This window comes from Monodon monoceros, unplaced genomic scaffold (genome assembly GCF_005190385.1).
Source record: "Monodon monoceros isolate NGI ecotype Baffin Bay Population unplaced genomic scaffold, NGI_Narwhal_1 Super_Scaffold_12, whole genome shotgun sequence".
Lineage (NCBI taxonomy): Eukaryota > Metazoa > Chordata > Mammalia > Artiodactyla > Monodontidae > Monodon > Monodon monoceros.
Genome location: NW_021703768.1, coordinates 92,163,811 through 92,191,158, shown reverse-complemented (window position 1 = coordinate 92,191,158; position 27,348 = coordinate 92,163,811). Strand labels below are relative to the sequence as shown.

At 38.0% G+C, this 27,348-nt stretch overlaps 1 protein-coding gene across 5 annotated transcripts in view; it reads left to right on the top strand.

Annotated features, from left to right (window-relative positions):
* The window catches only part of APC (APC regulator of WNT signaling pathway), a 140,254-nt gene that overhangs the window by 87,677 nt on the left and 25,229 nt on the right, over positions 1-27,348 (top strand). For all 5 annotated transcript variants that reach the window (XM_029216000.1, XM_029215997.1, XM_029216001.1 and 2 more), the window contains 2 exons: positions 14,804-14,908; positions 26,909-27,007. In XM_029216000.1, coding sequence (XP_029071833.1) covers positions 14,804-14,908; positions 26,909-27,007 — 204 coding nt within the window. The remainder of the gene's footprint in view (positions 1-14,803; positions 14,909-26,908; positions 27,008-27,348) is intronic.

The window sequence follows — 27,348 nt, the reverse complement described above, 5'->3', positions numbered from 1 at the left end:
GAGGGAGCCTAGACCTTACAGGTTAAGGGTAGAGCCCTTCACAAGACTACTCCCACTTCAGATGCCAAGCCTCCCATACTTCTGCAAATTTGGGGTGTCCTACAACAGCCTTAGGTTTGATAGTTCACTTCAGTGACTCAGAAGTCAGTAAAAGTTCTACACTTATGATTACAGTTTTATTATAAAGGATGCAGATCAGGAACAGCTGAGTGAGACACATAAGGCAGGACCTAGAGAAGGTGAGGGTGGAGGATGCAGAGCTTCCGTGATCTCTCATGGAATCTGGACACATCACTCTCCCAGGACATCTTTGTGTTCACCAAGCAGGAAGCTGCATTGAGCTTCAGTGTCCAGAGTTTTTATTGGGGTTTCATTATGTTGGCATGCTTGATTAAACAAGTGGCTACATGATTGAACTCAGTTTCCAGCACCCTTCCCATCCCTGGAGGTCAGTCTTGACTAGTTCAACCATCTAGTCACATGGTTGGCCTTTCAGGTGACCAGCACCCATCCTGAAGCTATCTAGGGATCCCCCATGGGTCACCTCATCTGCATGGCAAGCTCAAGAAATTCCAAGGGTTTTTGAAGCTCTGTGCAAAGAACAAAGGAACAAAGACCATATATATATTTTTTTTATTATACCACATGAGCCTATAAATTTATCTCTGGTCAACTGCCTATTAAATTTGAGAGTAGAATGCATTTTCAGATAGTCAAAGTATCAAAAATATGTATTTCTCTATACTGTTTTCTGGAAGCTATTAGTGGATATAGTTGAGAAGGTAAAGCAAGAAAAATGAAGATTTGGGATCCATTTGGGATCCAAGACATAAAGAATACAATACAAGAGAAAGACATGAAAGACTCCCCAGAATGAAGATGAAGGGAGATTCTGAGACTAATGATAGAGAAAGTAACGAGTCCCTGTTGGTACAGTTGAGAAGATTCTGGGAGAGATGAGTCTAAGAAGATGAAATCAGTAGACTACTTAATGTTTTTGAATTTATTGAAAGGAAAAGAAATTTACACAGTAGGAGAGAAACTGTGAGGGTGTCATAAGTACACAGAACACCAAATAAACAAAACAAAAAAAAGATACTCCATGGACAACGAGAAGTTGTAAAGGAAAGAATCATAGTATACTACCTGTCACTCATGACTATAATTTAATAGTCAAAATAATGCAAATAGGGAACAACTTATCTAACTATAAAATGTAAATTGGACAAATAGAGGAACAGGATGAGTGTGGTGTGTTAAGGGTGGAATATTGATAAAAGAGAAATCAGTCCTCATCTTACATAATAGGAAATCAATAAATGAGGCATTAAACTAAGAAAAGCAGAACCTAGCAACACAAGCAGGTTATTTAGAGATAGAGAAGTGAGTTCAAAAAAAAAAAAAATCCTCTGAAGGAGATGGAACTGTTTGCCTTAAGGTAGCAGGAAATGGGACAGAGCAAGCAAGTGTGAAAGACCACTGTTCATTGTCACAAGGCTTTAGAACTAATGATTATTTCAACTGTGTGTAACTATGATAAAAATAAAACATAAAAGAGCCAAGGCCATCATTAAGAAGATATTTATACTTATCTTCCTCTATAATCTGGGTTGGCTTAATAATTATACCTTGATAGTGGTGATTAGTAAAGAACTTAAGAGGAGCTTAGAGAAAGCAGAAACGTTGGTAGCAGTATATCCTAGGAAAAGTCATGTTTAATATACTATCAGTGAGTAACAAGAAGACCAAGCAGTGGAAGTATGGGGAAGGTACTATCTCAGTGGAACACAAATACTGTATATTTATACATGCTAGAAACTGAATGTTACTGAGGCTTGTGCGTATTTGTCAGCTCTGCAGCTGAAATTTGGTTTTGATCACCATATAGAAGGATGGGGGTGTAAAAGACCATCCCCTCACCTATCTGTTTATAGCCAGCGAATTTGGGCACTTCTCACCTTGTTTATAGGTAAATAATAAGAAAACCTACATGGGTCTTAAGTGAACTATTGCTGAATAAGTCTCGGAGAAGCATGTGGGAGGCTCAGAGAAAATAAATTTTCAGGAAATTATTTGCTTCTTTAGTCAACTGCAGGAAGACCTGTCTCTGTGCAACAGGAGCAAAAGAAAAGCTGAATAAAAATCCACATTGAACAATAAACAACAGAATTGTTGCTAGGAAAAATTGGCTCAGTATTTGGGGACAGATTTGAGACACATCAATGGAAAGTTTCTAACATGCAGCCAGATTCAGACTCACATTCCAGATCATGAAAAAAGAAGAGACTGCAAAGAGTGAAACATCAGCATAGTGCTGTTTTCTAAATATAATTCCTAAAAACACAATGAAGCATTTACTGATATTTTTAAATGTTTATGATATACAAAGTAGCATGTACACTTTGATCCCATTTTTTAAAAGATATACACAAACATAGTGTATCAGAAATAATATGAAAAGGCAGATAACCATTCTTAATACCTCCTAGTTTTTCTGGTTTGGCCAGTTGTTTTGTAACTTTTTTATACTAACGATGTCCAGTTTTTATAATGAGAGAAAACTTTTGTACACAAAACAAATTTGTCATGTCCTGTCATGGCCAGCACATATTTTCCACCTGTGGAAAATTTGATCAAATAATGAACAGTTCTGTTTTGAGCCAAAAACAGTGCAGGCCCATTTATACACAGGGAAGACAACTGTTTCTAATGTTAAAAGTACAGGTTTTGAAAGTGTAGAGTCCTTTTTAAGACTATATTTGTCCATGCTTGCCTTTTTAAATATCTTTGGATTCAGTACATCTAAATTTGAAATATGTCGAAACATGTATTTGCTAAATAGGCAGTTTAAGTACAGTGCAATAGTCATATTGCTAAAAGTAGTTTAACCTGGCTGTCCTAAGTCAATATAAACCAAATATTTGTGTGTCCTTTTTGCAATGTTGACTCTTAAGGACTTTAAAAAAAAACCCAAAAAACCAGTATCTCTTTGCTTCTTTTTCAGTGTCATTGGCATTACTCTATGTGGCATTCTGGTTATTATGACCCCTTTTGGCTTTCCAGTGTAGTTTATCTGTGTTTTGGTGGTGTTGTTTTTTTCTTAATATAGCAGGTTCTTATTAGTCATCAATTTATACACATCAGTGTATACATGTCAATCCCAATCGCCCAATTCATCACACCCCCACCCCCCGCCGCTGTCCCCCCTTGGTGTCCATATGTTTGTTCTCTACCTCTCTGTCTCTATTTCTGCCCTGCAAACCGGTTCATCTGTACAATTTTTCTAGGTTCCACATATATGCGTTAATAATATATGATATTTGTTTTTTTCTTTCTGACTGACTTCACTCTGTATGACAGTCTCTAGATCCATCCACGTCTCTACAAATGACCCAATTTCGTTCCTTTTTATTGCTGAGTAATACTCCATTGTATATATGTACCACATCTTCTTTATCCATTCGTCTGTCGATGGGCATTTAGGTTGCTTCCATGACCTGTCTATTGTAAATAGTGCTGCAGTGAACATTGGGGTGCGTGTGTCTTTCTGAATTATGATTTTCTCAGGGTAAATGCCCAGTAGTGGGATTGCTGGGTCATATGGTAATTCTCTTTTTAGTTTTTTAAGGAACCTCCATATTGTTCTCTATAGTGGCTGTATCAATTTACATTCCCACCAACAGTGCAAGAGGGTTCCCTTTTCTCCACACCCTCTCCAGCACTTTTTGTTCATAGACTTTCTGATGATGCCCATTCTAACTGGTGTGAGGTGATACCTCATTGTAGTTTTGTTTTGTTTTGTTTTGTTTTTGCGGTACGCGGGCCTCTCACTGTTGTGGCCTCTCTTGCCACGGAGCACAGGCTCCGGATGCGCAGGCTCAGCAGCCATGATTCACGGGCCCAGCCGCTCTGTGGCATGTGGGATCTTCCCGGACCAGGGCACGAACCCATGTCCCCTGCATAGGCAGGTGGACTCTCAACCACTGCACCACCAGGGAAGCCCTCATTGTAGTTTTGATTTGCATTTCTTTAATAATTAGTGATGTTGAGCAGCTTTTCATGTACTTCTTGGCCATCTGTATGTCTTCTTTGGAGAAATGTCTATTTAGGTCTTCTTTGGAGAAATGTCTATTTAGGTCTTCTGCCCATTTTTCGATTGGGTTTGTTTTTTTTAATATTGAGCTGCATGAGCTGTTTATATATTTTGGAGATTAATCCTTTGTCCATTGATTTGTTTGCAAATATTTTCTCCCACTCTGAGCGTTGTCTTTTTGTCTTGTTTATGGTTTCCTTTGCTGTGCAAAAGGTTTTGAGTTTCATTAGGTCCCATTTGTTTATTTTTATTTCCATTACTCTAGGAAGTGGATCAAAAAAGATCTTGCTGTGATTTATGTCAAAGAGTGTTCTTCCTATGTTTTCCTCTAAGAGTTTTATAGGGTCCGGTCTTACATTTAGGTCTCTAATCCATTTTGAGTTTATTTTTGTGTATGGTGTTAGGGAGAGTTTTAATTTTATTCTTTTACATGTAGCTGTCCGGTTTTCCCAGCACCACTTATTGAAGAGACTGTCTTTTCTCCATTGTATATCCTTGCCTCCTTTGCCAGAGATTAACGTACCATAGGTGCATGGGTTTGTCTCTGCATTTTCTATCTTGTTCCATTGATCTATATTTCTGTTTTTGTGCCAGTACCATATTGTCTTGATTACTGTAGCTTTGTAGTATAGTCTGAAGCCAGGGAGTCTGATTCCTCCAGCTCCATTTTTTTCCCTCAAGACTGCTTTGGCTATTCGGGGTCTTTTGTGTCTTCATAAAAATTTTAAGATTTTTTTGTTCTCATTTTGTAAAAAGTGCCATTGGTAATTTGATAGGGATTGCATTGAATCTGTAGATTGCTTTGGGTAGTATAGTCATTCTCACAATATTGATTCTTCTAATCCAAGAACATGGTATATCTCTCCATCTGTTTGTATCATCTTTAATTTCTTTCATCAGTGTCTTATAGTTTTCTGCATATAGGTGTTTTGTCTCCTTAGGTAGGTTTATTCCTAGGTATTTTATTCTTTTTCTTGCAGTGGTAAATGGGAGTGTTTTCTTAATTTCACTGTCAGATTTTTCATCATTAGTGTATAGGAATGCAAGAGATTTCTGTGCATTAATTTTGTATCCTGCAGCTTTACCAAATTCATTGATTAGCTCTAGTAGTTTTCTGGTAGCATCTTTAAGATTCTTTATGTATAGTATCACATCATCTGCAAACAGTGACAGCTTTAATTCTTCTTTTCCAATTTGTATTCCTTTTATTTTTCTTCTCTGATTGCTGTGGCTAGGACTTCTAAAACTATGTTGAATAATAGTGGTGAGAGTGGACATCCTTGTCTTGTTCCTGATCTTAGAGGAAATGCTTTCAGTTTTTCACCATTGAGAACGATGTTGGCTGTGGGTTTGTCTTATACGGCCTTCATTATGTTGAGGTAGGTTCCCTCTATGCCAACTGCCTGGAGAGTTTTTATCATAAATGGGTGTTGAATTTTGTCAGAAGCTTTTTCTGCATCTATTGAGATGATATGGTTTTTCTCCTTCAATTTGTTAACATGGTGTATCACATTGATTGGTTTGCATATATTGAAGAATCCTTGCATCCCTGGGATAAATCCCTTTGATCCACTTGATCATGGTGTATGATCTTTTTAATGTGTTGTTGGATTCTGTTTGCTAGTATTTTGTTGAGGATTTTTACATCTATATTCATCAGTGATATTAGTCTGTAATTTTCTTTTTTTGTAGTATCTTTGTCTGGTTTTGGTATCAGCGTGATGGTGGCCTCATAGAATGAGTTTGGGAGTGTTCCTTCCTCTGCAATCTTTTGGAAGAGTTTGAGAAGGATGGGTGTTAGCTATTCTCTAAATGTTTGATAGAATTCACCTGTGAAGCCATCTGGTATTAGACTTTTGTTTGTTGGAAGCTTTCTAGTCACAGTTTCAATTTTATTACTTGTGATTGGTCTGTTCATATTTTCCACTTCTTTCTGGTTCAGTCTTGGAAGGTTATACCTTTCTAAGAATTTGTCCATTTCTTCCAGGTTGTCCATTTTATTGGCATAGAGTTGTCTGCAGTAGTCTCTTAGGATGCTTTGTATTTCTGCAGTGTCTGTTGTAACTTCTCCTTTTTCGTTTCAAATTTTATTGATTTGAGTCCTCTCCCTCTTTTTCTTGATGAGTCTGGCTAATGGTTTATCAATTTTGTTTATCTTCTCAAAGAACCAGCTTTTAGTTTTATTGATCTTTGCTATTGTTTTCTTTGTTTCTATTTCATTTATTTCTGCTCTGATCTTTATGGTTTCTTTCCTTCTACTAACTTTGGGTTTTGTTTGTTCTTCTTTCTCTAGTTCCTTTAGGTGTAAGGTTAGATTGTATATTTCAGATTTTTCTTGTTTCTTGAGGTAGGCTTGTATAGCTGTAAACTTCCCTCTTAGAACTGCTTTTGCTGCATCCCATAGGTTTTGGATCATCGTGTTTTCACTGTCATTTGTCTCTAGGTATTTTTTGATTTCCTCTTTAATTTCTTCAGTGATCTCTTGGTTATTTAGTAACGTATTGTTTAGCCTCCATGTGTTTGTTTTTTTACGTTTTTTTCCCTGTAATTGATTTCTGATCTCATAGTGTTGTGGTCAGAAAAGATGCTTGATATGATTTTAATTTTCTTAAATTTACTGAGGCTTAATTTGTGACCCAAGAATGTTCCGTGCACACTTGGGAAGAAAGTGTAATCTGCTGTTTTTGGATGGAATGTCCTATAAATATCAATTAAATCTATCTGGTCTATTGTGTCAGTTAAAGCTGTGTTTCCTTATTAATTTTCTGTTTGGATGATCTGTCCATCATTGTAGGTGAGGTGTTAAAAGTCCCCCACTATTATTGTGTTACTGTCGATTTCCTCTTTTATAGCTGTTAGCAGTTGCCTTATGTATTGAGGTGCTCCTATGTTGGGTGCATATATATTTATAATGTTATATCTTCTTCTTGGATTGATCCCTTGATCATTATGTAGTGTCCTTCCTTGTCTCTTGTAACACTCTTTATTTTAAAGTCTATTTTATCTGATATGAGTATAGCTACTCCAGCTTTCTTTTGATTTCCATTTACATGGAATATCTTTTTCCAGCCCCTCACTTGCCATCAGTATGTGTCCTAGGTCTGAAGTGGGTCCCTTGTAGACAGCATATATATGGGTTTTGTGTTTGTATCCATTCAGCGAGCCTGTCTTTTGGTTGGAGCATTTAATCCATTCATGTTTAAGGTAATTATTGATATGTATGTTCCTATGACCATTTTCTTAATTGTTTTGGGTTTGTTTTTGTAGGTCCTTTTCTTCTCTTGTGTTTCCCACTTAGAGAAGTTCCTTTAGCATTTGTTGTAGAGCTGGTTTGGTGGTGCTGAATTCTTAGCTTTTGCTTGCCTGTAAAGCTATTGATTTCTCCATCAAGTCTGAATGATATCCTTGCTGGGTAGAGTAACCTTTGTTTTAGGTTCTTCTCTTTCATCACTTTAAGTATATCATGCCACTCCCTTCTGGCTTGTAGAGTTTCTGCTGAGAAATCAGCTGTTAACCTTATGGGAGTTCCCTTGTATGTTATTTGTTGTTGTTCCCTTGCTGCTTTCAATAATTTTTCTTTGTCTTTAATTTTTGCCAATTTGATTACTATGTGTCTCGGCATGTTTCTCCTTGGGTTTATCCTATATGGGACTCTCTGCACTTCCTGGACTTGGGTGGCTATTTCCTTTCCCATATTAGGGAAGTTTTCGACTATGATCTCTTTAAATATTTTTTCAGGTCCTTTCTCTCTCTCTTCTTCTGGGACCCCTACAATGCTAATGTTGTTATGTTTAATGTTGTCCCAGAGGTCTCTTAGGCTGTCTTCATTTCTTTTCATTCTTTTTTCTTTATTGTGTTCTGCAGCAGTGAATTCCACCATTCTGTCTTCCAGGTCACTTATCTGCTTTTCTGCCTCAGTTATTCTGCTATTGATTCCTTCTAGTGTATTTTTCATTTCAATTATTGTATTGTTCATCTCTGTTTGTTTGTTCTTTAATTCTTCTAAATCTTTGTTAAACATTTCTGGCATCTTCTCGACTTTTGCCTCCATTCTTTTTCCGAGGTCCTGGATCATCTTCACTATCATCATTCTGAATTCTTTTTCTGGAAGGTTGCCTATATCCACTTCATTTAGTTGTTTTTCTGGGGTTTTATCTTGTTCCTTCATCTGGTACATAGCCCTCTGCCTTGTCATCTTGTCTATCTTTCTGTGGATGTGGTTTTTGTTCCACAGGCTGCAGAATTGTAGTTCTTCTTGCTTCTGCTGTCTGGCCTCTGGTGGTTGAGGCTATCTAAGAGGCTTGTGCAGCTGTGTTTTTTTTTCCTTGATCGAACTTAACTACACTCTATTTTTTAAATTGTTTCTAAAGAGACAGCTTTTGTTTTTATTGAGCAGGACTGTGTTTGTTTTTTTAAAATTTATTTATTCATTTTTGGCTGCCTTGGGTCTTTGTTGCTGCATGTGGGCTTTCTCTAGCTGCGGCGAGCAGGAGCTACTCTTTGTTGTGGTGCATCAGCTTCTCATTGCAGTGGCTTCTCTTGTTGTGGAGCACGGGCTTCAGTAGTTGTGGCTCGCAAGCTCTAGAGTGCAGGCTCAGTAGTTGTGGCTTGTGGGCTTAGTTCCGTGGCATGTGGGATCTTCCCAGATCAGGACTCGAACCCCTGTCCCCTGTGTTGACAGGCAGATTCTTTACCACTGTGCCACCAGAGAAGCCCTGTAATTTCTTTTTTGATATTTTATGCTTTGAGTTTTTGCTTCTTTCTAGCTTATTTAGTTATAGTTAGTTTTTATTCCCACCATCTTTCTTTTTTTTTCTTTTTGCAGTATGTGGGCCTCTCACAGCTGTGGCCTCTCCTGTTGTGGAGCACAGGCTCCGGACGCACAGGCTCAGTGGCCATAGCTCATGGGCCCAGCCCCTCCGCAGCATGGGGGATCCTCCTGGACCGGGGCACGAACCCATGTCCCCTGCATTGGCAGGCGGACTCTCAACCACTGCACCACCAGGGAAGCCCCCCACATGTTTCTTATATTCTGATTATTGCTATTTGGCTGCATCAGCAGGGGTTTTTTTTTCTATTTCTAAATCAATATTCACATTTTTTCTATTTGATTGACTCCTTTATGTGTATGAAATAGCCCTCCTTAATTCCATTTAATGCTCTTCACCTTGAATTTTATTTTGTTTGCTATTAGTATTACTGCACTGGCCTTCTTTCTGTCATCATTTGCTTGGTGTAACATATTCCCTGTCTGTATATTTCCAAATTTTACCAACTTTCTGGCCTCTGAAAATTCCTTTAAAAAATTGTCATTTGTTAATAACAATTCTCATTTTGCAGCACAATTATAAGGTTATTGCAGGTTGGGGGCTTGTTTGTGTTTTTTGTATTCAAATTTTTATTTAGATCATTGGATTTGGGGCTGACTGTCTACCACTGTGACCTAATCTAATTCTTGTTTCTTTTTGTTATAATAATGGTCATATCATTCATAGTCTGAAATGTTTACATTTATTCAGTGAATGAAAACTAAAAGAAGGTGCTATGTCTTATTTGAGAAAGAAAACTCTAATTTTGCTGTTTCATGTTTCTTTATTCCATATTATCATTTTTCTAATACAGATCAGAGAGAGAAGCTTGAAAATAGAGAAAACTGGGAAACAGATACTCATAAATTAGGTCACATACAGTGTAGACAAGAAAAGAAAAAATGTTTGCTAAATAATTTCTCTACCGTGAAGCATCTTATTTTATTTTATTTTTTTTTCGGTATGGGGGCCTCTCACTGTTGTGGCTTCTCCCATTGCGGAGCACAGGCTCCAGACGCGCAGGCTCAGTGGCCATGGCTCACGGGCCTAGCCGCTCTGCGGCATGTGGGATCCTCCCGGACCGGGGCACGAACCCACGTCCCCTGCATCAGCAGGTGGACTCCTACCACTGCGCCACCAGGGAAGCCCCTGAAGCATCTTATAACACTGTCTTTGCCCTGCCTGCTGACAACTCTGGTTTAGGGTCTAGATGTGGAACATAATTCAGATGATGTAATTATTACACATGATTCAAATCTCAAAAGTTCCAAAAGGATATGTGAGGCAACCAGTGCTGCCACTTTCTTATGTATCATTTCAGACAGGTTGTTTACTGGCAAACTCGTACATTTGGGGGTGGGGGGTGCTCAGAAGGGTGCAAACTGTGAGGTAAATTATGGCATGGTTTAACAATCTCTAGAAGATAGCCAGTGAGAAATATTTATTAAAATCCCATGCAGAGTACTCTTACAACCCATTAATAAGGAGACAACCGCACTTACAAATGAGCAAAAGATTTGAATACACGTTTCACCAGAAAAATATATAGGAATGGCTAATAAACACATGAAAATATGCTCAACATCATTAGTCACTAGGGAAATGCAAGTTAAAACCACAATGAGATACCACTTCACACTCATTAGGGTGGCTGTAATCATAAAGAAAACAGTAAGCATTGGCAGAGTTATGGATAAATAGAAGCCGTCATACATTGCTGCTGAGAATCTAAAATGGTTTGGCCACTTGAAAAGTGTGGCAGTCACCTGAAGTATTAAACGTACAATTATCGTATGACACAGCAATTCCACTTCTAGGTATCTATCTAAGAGAAATGGAAACATGTCCACACAGAGACTTTCACTTGAATGTTCATGGCAGTATTATTCACAATAGCCCCAAAGGAGAAAAATGCAAATGTGTATCAATTGGTGAATTAATAAACAAAATATGGTATACCCTTACAATGGAATACTGTTTGGCAATAAAAGGGAACAAATTGATGACACATACTCTAACAGAGATGAACCTCAAAAACATTTTACTAAATAAAAGTAGCTAGACACATAAGTCCACATATTCTGCTTATAATTAATGTACAGAAAAGACAAATTCATAAAGACAAAGTAGATTTATAGTTACCTGAGGCTGTGGATGGGAATTGGGATTAACTATAAAGAGTTCTTTTAGAACACAAGCTATCTTTTTAGAGTGATGAAAATGTTCTAAAACTGGAGTATTGTGATGCTTGGTAAGTTTATTAAAAATCATTGAGCCGTACACTTAAAGTGGGCCAATTTTGAGATATGTAAATACCTCAACAAAATTGTTTTGTTTGTTTTTTTAGTTTTTTTAGTCCTAGGATAGAAAACTGGGGAAGGTGTCCAGCAACTATGGGAATAAGGAAACTAGATAGGATTATTCTTTCAAAGGAATCAGAAACAATCTCTTTGTTCTCAGTGTTAGCAGTAATTTTAGATGGTGATCAAAGAACACAGACAGGCCTATAGCCTAGGATCAATGAAAGAATAAAGGGAAGTAAATAAGTAAAGAAAATTAAAGATAGTAAGTGTTAAATATTACTTTGTGCTCTAGAGTCAGACTGCTTGGGTTGTGATCCCAGCTCTGGCTCTGCCATTTACTAGGTATGTGACCTAAAGCCAGCTACTTATCATCTGTGCCTCCTCAGTTTCTTCATCTGTAAAATGGGGATAATAATAGTACGTGCTTCATAGAGTTGATGTAAGGATTAAATAAATCAAATAGATGCCAAGTGATCAGTGCATAACAAACATTAGATTTTTTTTTTTAACTTCATTATTTTCATCATTATCACCATCATCAGTTGGGCCTGGCAGTCCTACAGGCTACTGTGTTTCTCTGGATCCGCCCTTCTCTCTCTACTGGAAATGACTATTTCTGATGTCTACTAATCTTCGTCCTTCTAATAATTTCATCTCCTTCTTCACAGAGAAAACAGTAGCTATCGTCAGAGCTCTCTCTCCTTCCTACCAGGAAGCATTCTGCCTTCCTTCCTGTGCTTTGGATTTTCAGTTCCTGCCTTCTCAGGGACTTTGTACTCGTACCTCATTTCTCTCACATATTTATCTTCTTTCTCTTCTGTAGCATCTTTTTATTGGAATTTAAACATGCTCAAGTCTTATCTTTAAAAATAGAAAATGAACCTTCCTCAATTCCACCTCTCCCTGCAACTGTTCTTCATCTGTCCCCTTCCCGTCCTCATTGTCTTTTCCTAATCTTCACTCCAAAGGTGTTTCTAGACTCCAAGTCTGTATTTCCTCCCCACCATTCACACACACCAGTCTAGTCTCTATTCTCATAGTTTCACTGAAATGGATCATTGATAACTTCCATATTGCCAATTAAATTGACGTTTTCAGTCTTCATCTTGATATTTTCCACATTACTGAACACTGTTGCTTGAAATATTACACTCTTGGCATCTTTTTTGGTTCATACGCATTCCTTAAGACAAATTTCTCTTTTCTCTTTATTTTCTCTCCCTCCCTGAGACCATCTTATTTATACTTAGGGCTTCACTCACCAGCTGTATGCTTTTGGCTCTCAAATTCATTTTTCTAGCCCTGAGCTCCAGACTCCTAAATCTGTGTACCTGCTCTGCATCTCTACTTAGTTGTCTTAAAGGCACTTTAAATCCAACATATCCAAAGCATAATTAATGATCTTCTCCTCCTAAGTCCTCCTTATGAGCCCCACATCCTCCAAAATACCCTCATTCTCCTTTAGTATTACCTATCTCTGTGAATGGTACCATCATTATTCAGTCGTGTGAGCTAAGGAACACAGGAGTAATTCTTGACACCAGACTTCTTCCTCCACTCACCATATCCAATCTATCATGCAGTCTTTCAGATTTACCTCTGTCTCCGCTGCCTTTATCTCCATCACTGCTTTCCTAGGTGTAAAGTACCATTATCTAATACCTACTTTAATACATAGTCTCCAAACTTGTCTCTTCTCTTTCCTACCTACTTAGACCATTTTAAATTTGACTTTAAAAAATCAAAATACATGCACCTTTTCCCATTAGTATTACTGGTATTAGTTATGTGAGGGCAAGAGTGCTATCTGAGAATCACACTAAATTCAGTAAAATCAGTACGTTTTTTGTTTTTATTTTTGTTTTTATCATCTTTCTGTTCTACTCTTCACACTGTAGTTCTTTGATGTTTTAGAGCAAGCCATGTTTCCTCCCAGCCCAGGTTCTTTGCATATGGTCTTCTGTTTACCTAAAACCTTCACCTTCTATCCCCATCCCATTTCCTAGAACTCCTGTTTGTATTTAGATGTCAGTTCAGACAACGCTTCCTAAGGGAGCTCTTCCCCCCAAGTCCCCACAACGTATGGCATCCCTCTGGTGTATATCCTTACAGCACCCTGTACCCTTCCTCAGAGTACTTGTCAAAGTTTTAACTCTATTGTCATTTCTCTCATTATTTGATAGTATCCTTGACTAGACTGAAGCTTGAAGAGTGCGTTGAGCAGTGTCTGGTTTTGCCAACGCTGTATTCCCCAGCACCTAGTGAAAGTAACCAACATGGCAGATACTCAGTACTCTTATATTGACGTCTTCAATTATGTTAGTGTCAAATCTTGGTGGATTTAGTGGGTTTTGTTTTGTTTTGTTTTGTTTTGCGGTACGCGGGCCTCTCACTGTTGTGGCCTCTTCCGTTGTGGAGCACAGACTCCGGACACGCAGGCTCAGCGGCCATGGCTCACGGGCCTAGCTGCTCCGCGGCATGTGGGATCTTCCCGGACCGGAGCACAAACCTGTGTCCCCTGCATCGGCAGGCGGACTCTCAACCACTGTGCCACCAGGGAAGCCCGATTTAGTGGTTTTTGATTCATTTTGTCTCTGGATTGATTTTGTATTCTCTACTTTTGTTGATTTTGTTGAGTTTTGTAGTGTAATTTTCCCATGGTGATATTTTTTCTTCTGTTTCTGAATTACTGAGACTACCTCTCTTTTGCCTATATATAACTTACACTAGTTTATTGATGGAAATATTGGTAAATTATTAAGTCACATCTTAAATGGTCTAGGAAAGCTTTATGTTTAAAGAAATTTTAGCGGAAGCCATTTTGCAATACAGTTTTCCACTATTATGTCAAATTTTTTAAAGTGTAATTTTTATTTTTGCGTTATCATTTTCCTAGGGCAGGCACATTTGTGATTGTTTCTATAAAAGATAATGGAAAAGTTATTTTATTTCTTTGATTCTGCAGTGATATTTTTTTCAAAGTGACTGCTTTGTACTAGATATAATCTCTCTTAAATGACTGCTTTTACTGGATATAATCTGTCACTTTTATTTTACATAGCAGATGGTGGCTACATTAGAAAAGGTTTTTGGTTTTTTTCAGATCAGAATCTTAAGAATTTATCTGTTGGTTTCATATGACTTTTATTAGCAGAAGATGTATTTATATATTCTGTGTATAAGCATAGTTATACAGAAGGTGTTTTTAAGCTTAGGTTAATAGTTTAACTTATATTTGCAGCTCTAGTAAACGCCAGAGCCATGTGACCTTGCGGAAAAGACAGTTATTTGTTCTAGTTGGGTTATATCCCTGATAGTGATGTGAGCACAGCTGGTGGAGGATGGTGTTTCTGTGAGTCTCAGAAAATCCTTTGTCTTGTGTGGCTCTAATGCTCGAGGGACACACTTCACTTTCCTTTTACCGAAATAGTCGACAGTCAACCCTGCTGGAGCTGATGAAATATAAAGTGCAGTTCCATGCTTTTGTAAACCTGTATAATTGAGGCATTCAAAGCTTTAAAGCAAGAACGAAGGAAAGCTCTGGGCTAAGAAAGCATACACCATTTTTGTATGTAATGATGTTAACTCCGTATTAACAGAGGTCATCTCAGAGCAAGCATGAAGCCGTCTCACATGAAGCTGAGCGACAGAATGAAAGTCAAGGAGTGGCAGAAATCAACATGGCAACTTCGGGTAGTGGTCAGGTAAATAAATTATTTTCTTAATTTTTTTTCCAATTAACTATTTAAATATTTAAAAAGGAATACAGAGTGAGATGATTCTCAGAAAGATCTATAAATCTTATCTACTTTCTTAGTCTTGAATGGATATCTCCAGAAGAATTCGGTACCAAAATTCTATGTCGTTTTTCTTTATTATATCTAACAATAATGCTTTCAAAATTTCTAAGTATATTTTATAGCTCTAAATTGTGTGTCTCTGTTTTAGCCTGAAGTGATTTGCATGAGAAGAATTTTTTTGAAAAATAAATACTAAGCTGCATTTTGGTCATATGTGATTTGACCTAGTTATTATTGCTTGTATTTGAATAGGTTTGCTCTTTTCTCTGTGGCATTCTTTGCAAAGACATTTTTATGTTTTTAAAAAATGGCCATAAGAACTTATAGTTCTTGTTTTATGTTGCACTTCAAGGTTACATAAATCTAGAAATTTAAATCCTATCACTGAAAAAGATGATTCTAATGCTCATACAGAGTAGAAACATAGCCTAATGATGTTTACTATTGTCATCTTTAGCAAAATTATGGACGTCAATTTTTTTTTTTTTTTAATGTAGAACTATTATCTTGTTATGTTGCCATCAGTCTTCTATTAGAGTTTTATTGGAATGTATCCTACTATGACAGTATTTTTCTTTGGAGTGTTCTGTATTCACCACATTTTTTCAATGAATATTTTATGTTGTAAATGAATCATTTTTTTAAATACAATTTCACTAAGTTAATTTTAAGGAAATTTTCTTACTGTTGATATAAAATATTCCCTTAGTGTCTGTAGGTTACTTTTAATGATGCTATTTATTTTAAAAGAGCCTGCTTCTATTAGTTCATTGAAATTTAAAGCTTAAAATGTCTCATACTTGAGTACTTAAATTCCTTTTACTGAGTTAAAACAAAAAGATACTTCATTTTAATATTACTGGTGAGCACTGTAGTGGAGAAAACTCTATAGATGGTAAATTAGGGAAATTATATTTAAATAGCACATTTGGGTTATTTCTTTGTGTATTGTTTAAGGAATTCTTTGGGAACAATATGTGTTCCTACACATACGTAGGAAGAAGAAAAGTTCTGTCTTTTTGATAGAAAAAAAAAATTGTTTGCTTAGGATTAGACCCACTATTAGTGCTTTGGGTCGTATTCCAATTATTATATACTTTAACACCTCACCTATCCAATAAGCTGGATATTCATTAAAAAAAGAGATCGAATCCCTGTCACACTTCTTACGTCAAAATTAATTCTAAGTAGATTAGATTTGATGTCAAAAATGAAAACTATTAAAAATACTAAAAGATAAGAAGAAAATGAGGGTAGAATTTTTATAATCATGAAGTGGGTAGGAAACCATAAGAGAAAGGAACAGTAGGTTTTATATAAAAATGTAAAACTTCAATATGCCATAAAATCATAGCAAAGTTACAAGATCAAATTAATGATGCTACAGCTACTCCCAGATCCTAATGTAAGATGAGTGGTATACATCTGTGGGACTGTGATTCAGTTATGCCAAGATTCCTTTAACCTGTCTTAGTAGGATCTACCCATATGACAGCCGCTTGGGGTTTGTTCATTTGCTTTGTTTTATTATTTGCTCCAGAGACAAAAACCATTGACACTAATTAAAACTGAAAATAATCTTTTTGACTCTCAGGGTCACAGTAGCATGATCTATCAAAGCTCCTATCCTGGTGCCCTTATCTCTACCACTTCGTGGAAATTCATTCTACCTCACCTGGTTTCCTGCCCACATCCACTCTGCCGGAATGATCTTTACATGAGTAAATCACCCTCTTTGAAAAATCCTTTGTTGGCGTCCCTTGGTTCTTAGAATAAGATAACCCTTTATTATGACCTGTATAATCTGGCTCCTTCCCAGCGTGTTAGCTTTATGTCACACTTTGCTCTCAGCACTTCTGCCGCACTGAGCTTTCAGGACCTCACCTTTCCTGGGCTTTCTCGTCTGCAGCCTGTGCACCGTCTGCTCCTGTTCCATGTAGTGCTCTTCTCATCCCACTTAACTCAGTTAACATCAGTTTATATGTGTCTGAGCTTAAGCATGACTTTCTCAAGAGGCTTGAACTGTTCACATCCCGTTATTAAAGGCTGTCCTAGCTTGTTCTTCTCCTTTGCAGACCACATTTGCAGTTTTATGTTTATTTCTGTGATTATTTCTCTTTTCCCCAGTAGACTGTAAGCTCCAGAAGGGCAAAGATCCTTCCCAGTTTTATCCATTTTTATATCCCCACAATCCCTGATAAATAGTAGATAACAACAATAAATACATGTAGGTTGGAAGGAATGACTAACATCCCTTCTAGAAATAAGGTTTCTTGACCTGTGATTAATCTCCACTAGAAGTTAAATGAAAAGAGAAAGCTAAAAGTAAATTATACAGATCAGATCCCTGTTTGCTTAGTATATAACTGTGTGTGTAATTCATTTATGAATTGATCCTCAGCTTTTCTGTTTAATGTTTAGAACCAGATCTCCAGTGATATAACCAGTAAGTAGTAATGAACTTCAACAAAGAGTGGGAAAGAGAGAAAATGGTAGGAGGACGTTTTTTGCTGCTAGTAATGTGTTTTTAAACATTTTATTATGGAAAATTTCAAATATATACAGAGGCAGACAGAATAATATAGTAATCTACATGTACCCTATCTACTTGCCTTCTCATTTTATTTTTGGAAAAGATCCCTGACATCATTTCTTGCATAAATACTTCACTGTGTATTTCCAAAAGATAAGAACACATTTTGGGGGGACTTCCCTGGTGGTGCAGTGGTTAAGACTCTGTGTTCCCAGTGCGAGGGGCTTGGGTTCAATCCCTGGTCAGGGAACTAGATCCCACATGCATGCCACAACTAAGGAGCCCGTGTGCTGCAACGAAGACCTGGCACAACCAAATACATTTTTTAAAAAAAGGAATACTTTTTTTTAGTTGAAGTATGGTTGATTTACAATATTGTTAGTTCCAGGTGTACAGCAAAGTGATTCAGTTATACATATATTTTTTTCCAATTCTTTTCCCTTATAGGTTATTACAAGATATTGAATATAGTTCCCTGTGCTATACAGTAAATTCTTGTTGTTTATCTAATTTATATATGTGGAGGTGTGTATCTGTTAATCCCATACTCCTGTTTCATACCTCCTTCGCTTTCCCCTTTGGTAACCATAAGTTTGTTTTCTGTGTCTAAGATTACTTTTTTTAAAATTGAAGTATAGCTGATTTACATTAGTTTCAACTGTACAGCAAAGTGATTCAGTAATTTTTTTTTTCAGATTATTTGTATCTGTTAATCCCATACCATTAATCTGTCCTTTTCTCCTTCCCCTGTGATAACCATAAGTTTGTTTTCTGCGTTTATGAGTCTGTTTCTGTTTTGTATATAGATTCATTTGTATTATTTTTTAGATTCCCCCATATAAGTGATATCATATAATATTTGTCTTTCTCTGTCTGACTTGCCTAACTTAGTATGATATTCTCTAGGTCCATCCATGTTGCTGTAGGTGGCAGTATTTCATTCTTTTTTGTGGCTGAATAAAATTCCATTGTATCTTCTTAAACTGATCATCTGTTGATGGGCACTTGGGTCGTTTCTGTGTCTTGGCTATTGTAAATAGTGCTGCTGTGAACATTGGGGTGTATGTATCTTTTTGAATTAGAGTTTTCCTCTTTTCTGGATTTATGCCCGGGAGTGAGATTGCTGGATCATATGGTAGCTCTATTTTTAGCTTTTTAAGGAACCTCCATACTGTTTTTCCAGTGGCCGTACCAATTAACGTTCCCACTAACAGTGTAGGAGGGCTCCCTTTTCTCCACATTCTTTCCAGACTTTTTAATGATGGCCATTCTGACCGGTGTGAGGTGATACCTCATTGTGGTTTTGATTTGCATTTCTCTAATAATTAGCAATGTTGATCATCTTTTCATGTGCTTGTTGGTCATCTGTATGTCTTCTTTGGAGGAATGTCTGTTTAGGTCTTCTGTCCATCTTTTGATTGGGTTGTCTGTTTTTTTGATATTAAGTTGTATGAGTTGTTTGTACATTTTGGATATTAACCCTTTGTCAGTCGCATCATTTGTGCATATATTTTCTCCCAGTCCGTAGGTTGTCTTTGTTGATGGGTTTTTTGTTTTTTGGTTTTTCTTTGCTGTGTGAAAGCTTTTACATTCGATTAGGTCCCATTTGATTATTTTTGCTTTTATTTCTTTTGCCTTGGGAGACTGATCTAAGAAAATATTGCTATAATTTATGTCTGAGAATGTTTGCCTATGTCTTCTTCTAGGAGTTTTATGGTGTCATGTCTTGTATTTAGGTCTTTAAACAAATTTGAGTTTATGTTGTGATGGAGTGTTCTAACTTCTTTGATTTACATGTAGCTGTCCAGCTTTCTGAACACCACTTGATGAAGAGACTGTCTTTTCTCCATTGTGTATTCTTGCCTCCTTTGTCGAAGATTAATTGACCGTAGGTGTGTGGGTTTATTTCTGGGATCTTTATTTTGTTCCATTGGTCTATATGTCTGTTTTTGTGCAAACACCATACTGTTTTGATTACTGTAGCTTTGTAGTATTGTCTGAAGTCCCAAAGCAATCTACAAGATTTAATGCAATTCCTATCAAAATGCCCGTGACATTTTTCACAGAACTAGAACAAATAATACTAAAATTTATATGGAACCACAAAAGACCCAGAATTGCTAAAGCAATCCTGGGGAAAAAGGACAAAGAACAGTTTTTTAAAATACATAACTATAGTGCCATTATTACACTGCCAAAGAAATTAACAGTAATTCCTTAGTAGCATCAGATATCTAGTCAGTATTCAAATTTGCAATTGTTTCATGAATGTCATAATTTTTCAGTTTATTTGACTTGGGCCAGATAAGGTTCGTGCACAGAGGTTAGTTAATATGTCTTTGAAGCCTCTTTTAATCTATAGGTTTCCTCTTTGTCTCTCAGTTTTTTGCTATGTTTGTTGACTAACCAAAGTTATTTGTTTTCTAGTGTTTTCCATAGTCTGGATTTTGCTGATAACATCTCCATGGTGAAGTTTGACATGATCCTCTATCTTCTGTATTTCCTATAAATTGGTATTTAGATCTAGAGATGTGATCAGATTTGGTTTCAAGGCCCCCCCTCCACTTTTTTTTGGACAAGACTTTTTCATAGATGGCATTTTGGTCTTCCATCAGGAAGCACAAAATGTCTGGTTGTCTCTATTTTGTGGTATTAACAGCCATTGATACTTAATGCCTAGCTCCATTAATTCATTAGGGGTTACAGAATTAGCTGTAGTATTTCTGTATAGAGAAACATCTCCTTATCTACTGTTTGACTACTTCCAGATACAGTTTGTATGAAAAAAAGGCAAGGCAAGGGGAGTGGTTGCTTCTTCCCCCTCTTAGGTCAGATTTCATGGTGAGTTGGAGACTCTTGCTACCTTTATGGTGAACCCTTTTGAGTCACTTTGTAAAGTGAGCAAGCAGAGGATAGAAGAGGGGTTCCAACCCAGCAAGTGTAATTGAAATTGACTGTATCCCAGTTGTGCTAATTTAACTGCCAGGCATTGTCCTTCTAGGGTCCCTCAGCAAACATTTGAGTGCCTGTAATGGCAATGGATATTTAAGGGTGAATAAAGGGGAATCAGAAGATAGATGCTTGATTCTAATATGTAGTGAAAAGGAATTGTATTTACTTGGAGGGGTCCCCTCCAGACAATTCATCTTATCCCCACCTCTCTGCTCCTTAGCCCATTTTTCACTCTGCTGTTAACTTTCTCCCCCAGCCCTTTTACCTGGAAGATAATATAAAACTCATCACTGTTCAGGATCTGTTTACTAAGGATCTGCATTATGCCAAGGCTGTTCTGAACTCTCGGGTGTGGTGGTGGGCTAGGTAGATGCTACCTTGTCCTCAAGAAACTTCTCATCTAGAAGTAAGACAAATGAGCATTTTCCACAAAGTGTGTTAAGTACTATGAAAGGGCAAGTACGTAGCGCTACAGCACTTAACCTAGTGTTAGGGTGATTTTCATCCTAGAGGAAGTTACAAATCAATTTATTCTGACACCTTAATAATGATTGGGTAAATTAGGTACAGTAATCTAGGTGAAAGACGATGGTGGCCTGGGAGTTAGGGAAGAATTGATAGATGTGAGAGAGTCATTTGGTCAGCAAATATCTGAGTATCTGAGAGAATTTAGAAACTATAATCCATAAGGGTTAGTGTCAGATGCGAGGGCTGAGGAGGAAGGAGAAGTCAGGAATGACTTCCAGGTTTTTGTCATAGGCAGCTACAAGGATGGTGATGCATTTCAGTGCTAACACTAGATGAGGAAAAAGTTTGTGAAGGAAAATAATCTAGTTTCAAAAATGTTAAGTTTCAAGATGTTCATTCTGAGACAATGAAGCAGAAATGTCAAGTAGGCTATTAGATAGTGGGTTTGGAATCAAAGGGAAGGGTGAAAAATGTGATAATTCAAGGTGTGGGAGATTTTTATATCCCCTGTGATTATAGAACGAGAAGATGAAGACCTGGGCTAAAAAAATCCCAAAACAAGCGAATAACATTGTTGTTCCAAAAGAGGAAATAGTTAACAATATCCACCATTGACTGTAAGGACTTGAAAATTTTCCTTTAGGTTTCACCAAAAAAAGAACTTCAGGGCTTCCCTGGTGGCGTAGTGGTTGAGAGTCCACCTGCCGATGCAGGGGACACGGGTTCGTGCCCCGGTCCGGAAAGATCCCACATGCCGCGGAGCAGCTGGGCCCGTGAGCCATGGCTGCTGAGCCTGCGCATCCGGAGCCTGTGCTCCGTAACGGGAGAGGCCACAGCAGTGAGAGGCCCGCGTACCACAAAAAAAAAAAAAAACTTCAGTGCTGATCTTGGCAAGAGCCGTTTCATTGGCTTTCTTCTCTACCATGTGATATTGGAGTGAGTTGAGGTTTAAATTGGAAGGTTAAAAAGTAGAAGAGAGCAATTTTAGCTAACTCAAAAAGTCTGAGTGTGAACTGCCCAAGAGAGAAAAGGCCATTAACTGACACAGTAGAGATTTGAGAGAAAATTGAGAGATTTTTCTTTTTATAAAATAGGAGAGATAAGCATATTTGAATGGTAATGGGAAGGAGCCAGTAGAGAAAAAGATTGAAGGTCCAAAAGAGCAAAGAGAAATGGGGAGGGAAAGGATCCAGAGCACACATGAAGGGACGGGCCTTAGGTAGCAGAAGGTGTGCCTCTGAAGCAATAGCAGGAGAAGATGGAGATGGGTGTGGAGGCAGGTAATTTTGTCAGTTTGGTAGCAGCAAGTTTGAGGAAGTTTTGTCTGATGGCTTCTGTTTCTCTGTAAATTAGAAGGTAAAATTATTTGTGGTAAAGGAGACATATCCAAAATAGCCACTGTGAGCAAAGAAGGGAGAGCTGACTAGGGAAACACAAGGATTACAGATGGAGGACTAAGGGCCCAGGTGTATTGGTGACCATAAATGTTATATGGGCAGTACCCTGGAGAATTGTGCGATATTCTCACATGCTCAAATTTCTCAAATACTGCTCAGCAGTCCATATTAGGGTGTAGAGAAAACAGACAGTTGGATTCATCTACAATTGCAATGTTTCCAGGCAGGTGGGATGGAATAGCCATGGGGCAAAGATATTGAAAACTGACAAGAGAATTACGGAAGTGATGGACCACGAAAAGTTTCAAGGTGGAGTATGTAGAGACATCCGTACGCTGGACATTCCAATCATTTTAAAGACACTTTCTTGGGGAAGGTTAAAGGAGATTGCCAGAAGAATAGGTTTTCAGAGTTACCACAAGATAACTAAATGCATTATTCAGAGATGGTACATTTTAGGGTGATGGAAATGGTCTAGGATACAGCCATAGATGTCAGTGACTAAAATGGAGTAGAGGAGAAAAACATCACTGAAGATACCAGAGAACTGAGAGACCACGGTTTTGAATGGGGCATAAGTTACCCAGAATGGTGGCAGTAATTGAAGTAGAAGGAGGTCAGTGACCCTTGTGCCAAAGTTGTTTAATGATTGAAGACAGTGATTGGGTGGTTAGTAGGTGATAGCACTGGGGAAAGGGGAAAGTGATTATAACACAAGGAGATTTGGGGCTATTACCGGAAGGTGGAGAAATAATAGTTTCAAAGTGATGTTGAAGAGTGAGGAAAACATAGGCTTATGCTACCTCCTGACGCCAAAGTACATGGGATATTGGAGAGAGGGCTGCAGGGGGAGGTGGTGTCCAATAAGAGCTAGGTTTCAGTTAATGAAATGAAAGGAGCATTATGTGAAAAGTTGAGGAGGTGTGGGTATTTATGGAGCATGGAACCTAAATTTCACAAGGAAGTTTGGATAGGAAAGAAAATAGTAGGAAATAGTGTCTCACACACGTTTTAAGGCTGAGAGTGGGAAATGATATGTTTTTGGACTTATTATGTTTTTGAACACTGAGCAAGGCTGATTTAGTGGATGTAAAATATGGCTGATTTAATAGGTCTTGAGTTTGAGAGAGAGTTAATGACACTCATTTCTTCAGAATTTAGTCATGAGTTGGGTGGGAAATACTTCTTAGGAAGGTACCATTTCTTGCAGGTTACCGTTTCTCTGGTTCCTCTGAAAGGTGTCGGTGCAGGCCTAGCCATAATAAAAGGGCCCAGGAAAGATTCTCAGGGCTTGAGTTCTAGGCCTATAGGTAGTGTGGGTATGGGAATGTTCTCTTGGAATCTCCTTATAGGAAATGCATCTGGATTTCTAGCTAGAGAGTTCGGGAGAACAGAACGGTGAGTGTCCCAAAATCAAGGAGCTGTATAGAAAGGTACGGAGACTAAAGCTTAAAGATGATTTGGTATCTACACTGAAATGAATGTCCGGAACATGTTTTAGTGTGGACATGGGTTTTCCCTTGTTTCATAGTTTAACCTGTTATTTCTCTTTTGTTTCAAACAATGTGTTAATTATCTTATCTATTGCTGCTTGACAATTTTAGCAAAATCAGCAAACATTTATTGTTGTTTCTGTAGGTCAGGAATCCTGGTGCAGCTTAGCTGGGTGCCTCCGGTTCAGGGTCTCTCACAGGCTGCAGTCACGGTGTTAGCTGGGGCCGCAGTCATTTCAAGACTCGGGGAAGATGTGCTTCTAAGCTCCCTCATATGGCTGTTGGCAGGCCTCATGTCCTCAGGCTGTTGGCCAGTGATATCATGTCCTTGCCACCAGGGTCTCTACAAAGGGCGTTTCACAACGTAGCATCTGGCCTCCCTCAGAGAGCACAAGAGAGGGTGCCCAGGATGGAAGCCACAGTCTTCGTAACCTTATCTTGGAAGTGACTTCTCATCACGTCTGCAGCAGTCTGTTCACTAGAAGCCATTCACTAAATCTAGCCCACAGTCAAAGGCAGGGCAATTACATAAGGGTGTGAATACCAGGAAACAAGGATCGTTAGGGATTGTGTTAGATCCTCACTACCAGAAACAGTAAAAATATTTAGGTATCCTCAAAGACGGTATGTTTGGAACTTCCCTGGTGGTGCAGTGGTTAAGAATCCACCTGCCAATGCAGGGGACACAGGTTTGAGCCCTGGTCCATGAAGATCCTACATGCCATGGAGCAACTAAGCCCGCACACAACTACTGAGCCTGTACTCTAGAGCTCGCGAGCCACAACAAAGACAAGCCACTGCGATGAGAAGCCTGTGCACCACAATGAAGAATAGCCCCTGCTTGCCACCACTAGAGAAAGACTGCGCACAGCAACGAAGACCCAACATGGCCAAAAATAAATAAATTGATTAATTAATTTTTTTTAAAAAAAAGACAGTATGTTTGCTTCAGGATAAGGAGTCATTCCCCTTCTACTGTAGAACAAGAGAGGCCCCTTGCCTAAGTCTCCTTAAAAATCCCCCTGACTATTCTCTTTACCTTGAGCCTTGGTCCCTCAACTCCATCTTCTTTATTGCAATCAGAATAAGCTCTTTATCTCCAAATCAATCAGTGAATCAGATTCTCTCTCTCTCTCTCTCTCTCTCTCTCTCTCTCTCTCTCTCTCTCTCTCACACACACACACACACACACACACACACACAAACGTTCTTTCTGACCTTTGCTTATGCTTCTGCCTCGTCTGGGCTGCCCTGTGGCTAACTCTCCTCCTTTTTATTATCTAAACTCTTCCTCGTAGTTTAAAATCAGATAGCACTTTACTCTGTACTCCCAAGACTGAGTATATGCCATTCCTGTGTGTGCATGTGGCCTCTGTCAAAGCACTTACTACTGTATATTTACATGTTGAGCAACCTGTCTAGAGTCTGTGTGCGGTGAGGATGGGACTATCTTATTCACTTATATCCCTAGTGACTCGCACTGTACCGAGAAAGTAGCAAGAGCTCAGTAAATGTTTGTTGTTTGGTTGCATGTGAGTTGAAATACCATTATAGAAGCACCCAGTAGCTAGTGGCAGTGGGAAGAGTTGCCGGATGTCTTCCTCTGCTGCCTGTTCTCCCTACCCTGAGGGGTACTAACCTGCTGCTCCAAATTGAGAAGTATCCCTAGAGGACTAACCAGCATAAAGCATCCAGACCCACAGAAGGAGTAGAGACTAGAAAGGGTAGCCACTCTGAGACCCTGTTCTAGTATTCTTAATCTAACCCTAGATTTCCCTATGTGGGTGTGAATAAGTGGGTCTTCATGCTTTTATATGGGGAGACATAAAAAAGACCTCTCAAGTTGCAACTTCTTAAAATCATCTTTATTGAGGAAAGACTAACATACTCATTTTAAATATACAGTTAAATGAATTTCACATTTACAGTTTTTTTCTACAGTTAGATTTACAAATGTAATTTTCTCTTAAAACTTTTTTTTTTTAATAGCCATTCTGACAGGTGTGAAGTGATATCTGGGTTTGATTTGTATTTCTGTGATAACTGGTGAAGTTGGGCATCTCTTCATGTGCCTGTATGTCTTCTTTGGAGAAATGTCTATTCAGGTCTTCAGGTCATTTTTTGATTGGGTTGTTTGTTTTTTTGATGCTGAGTCGTATGAGCTGTTTATATACTTTGGATATTAATCCCTTGTCGGTCACATCATTTGCAAATGTTTTCTCCCATTCTGTAGGTTGTCTTTTGTTTTGTCTGTGGTTTCCATTGCCATGCAAAAGCTTTTAAGTTTAGTTGGGTTCCATTTGTTTATTTTTGCTTTTATTTCCTTTGCCTTAGGAGACAGATCCAAAAAAATATTACTACAATTTATGTCAGAGAGTATTCTGCCTATATTCTTTTCTAGCATGCTTTCCATATTTATCCCTTTACACAGACTCTTCCATCATTTTTCCAAAATCCAAGGCCTACCTTTAAGTATAACTTATCTTATTCAGTCTTTAATAGTTCTTAAGCAAGTAGTTATTTCTTTCTGTTTTCCCTCAGTATTTTATGCATTCTTCTTACTAAGTGCTCATGATATCTCAGTGCAATTATTTATTTTTTCATGCCTTTCTCCAATAGAGTTTTCAAGCAGTCTTTTTTCTGCTCTGAGCTCCTGGAGAACTTGGTCTGTACAAAATTTACAGTTAGTTTTGTGGTAATTTAGAGCATTTCGTCACTCAGTGGAGCTTTCTACCAGTCAATTTATATTTAACTGAATGTAGTTTCATGCCTTTTGATTTGTGAAAGAATATTACTCTTAGAATTTCTGCAGTGTTTGGTTACTTCCACATTGTACTTTAACTGTCTTTTGCAACTGTCTTTTTTTCCTTCAGTGTTTCTCTAAACTCTACTTAAGTTTATAGGTAAAAATACTCATTTTGAGCAGTTATAATGTTCACACTTTTAATGGTATATTTAGCTGTTTACCCTAAAGACAGTTCATTTGGAGTACCTTAACATGAAGTTAGCTGTATTTATCTATAGTCTAAATTATACTGTCTATAATTTGCTTAATTTCTAGGGTTCAACTGCACGAATAGATCACGAAACAGCCAGTGTTTTGAGTTCTAGCAGCACACATTCTGCTCCTCGAAGGCTGACAAGTCATCTGGGAACCAAGGTAATAGATTATAAGCACTGAGCACTCCCTGTGACTTCTCCCTCTGTGCCTTGCCTGCAGTGGCACACACCTCCACTTCCCAGCCCACCGAAGAATGACTGTCAGAGTCCTAGCCAGCCTTCAGAAATCTTCTTGGGCTTTCCTTCTTTACAAAACATTTTCTGATTTCCAGGGTCCTCTCACCTCCCCATGCAGTCTGTCTACCTCCTTTGAATCACTACAGTTGGAGCACAGGGACTGTTTTTTATCCTTTGCAGCATCGAGCACAGAATCTGCACATAATGAGTGTTTAATAAATGCTTAGTGGATGGAAAAATTATTGAAATTGAATGTTATCCTAT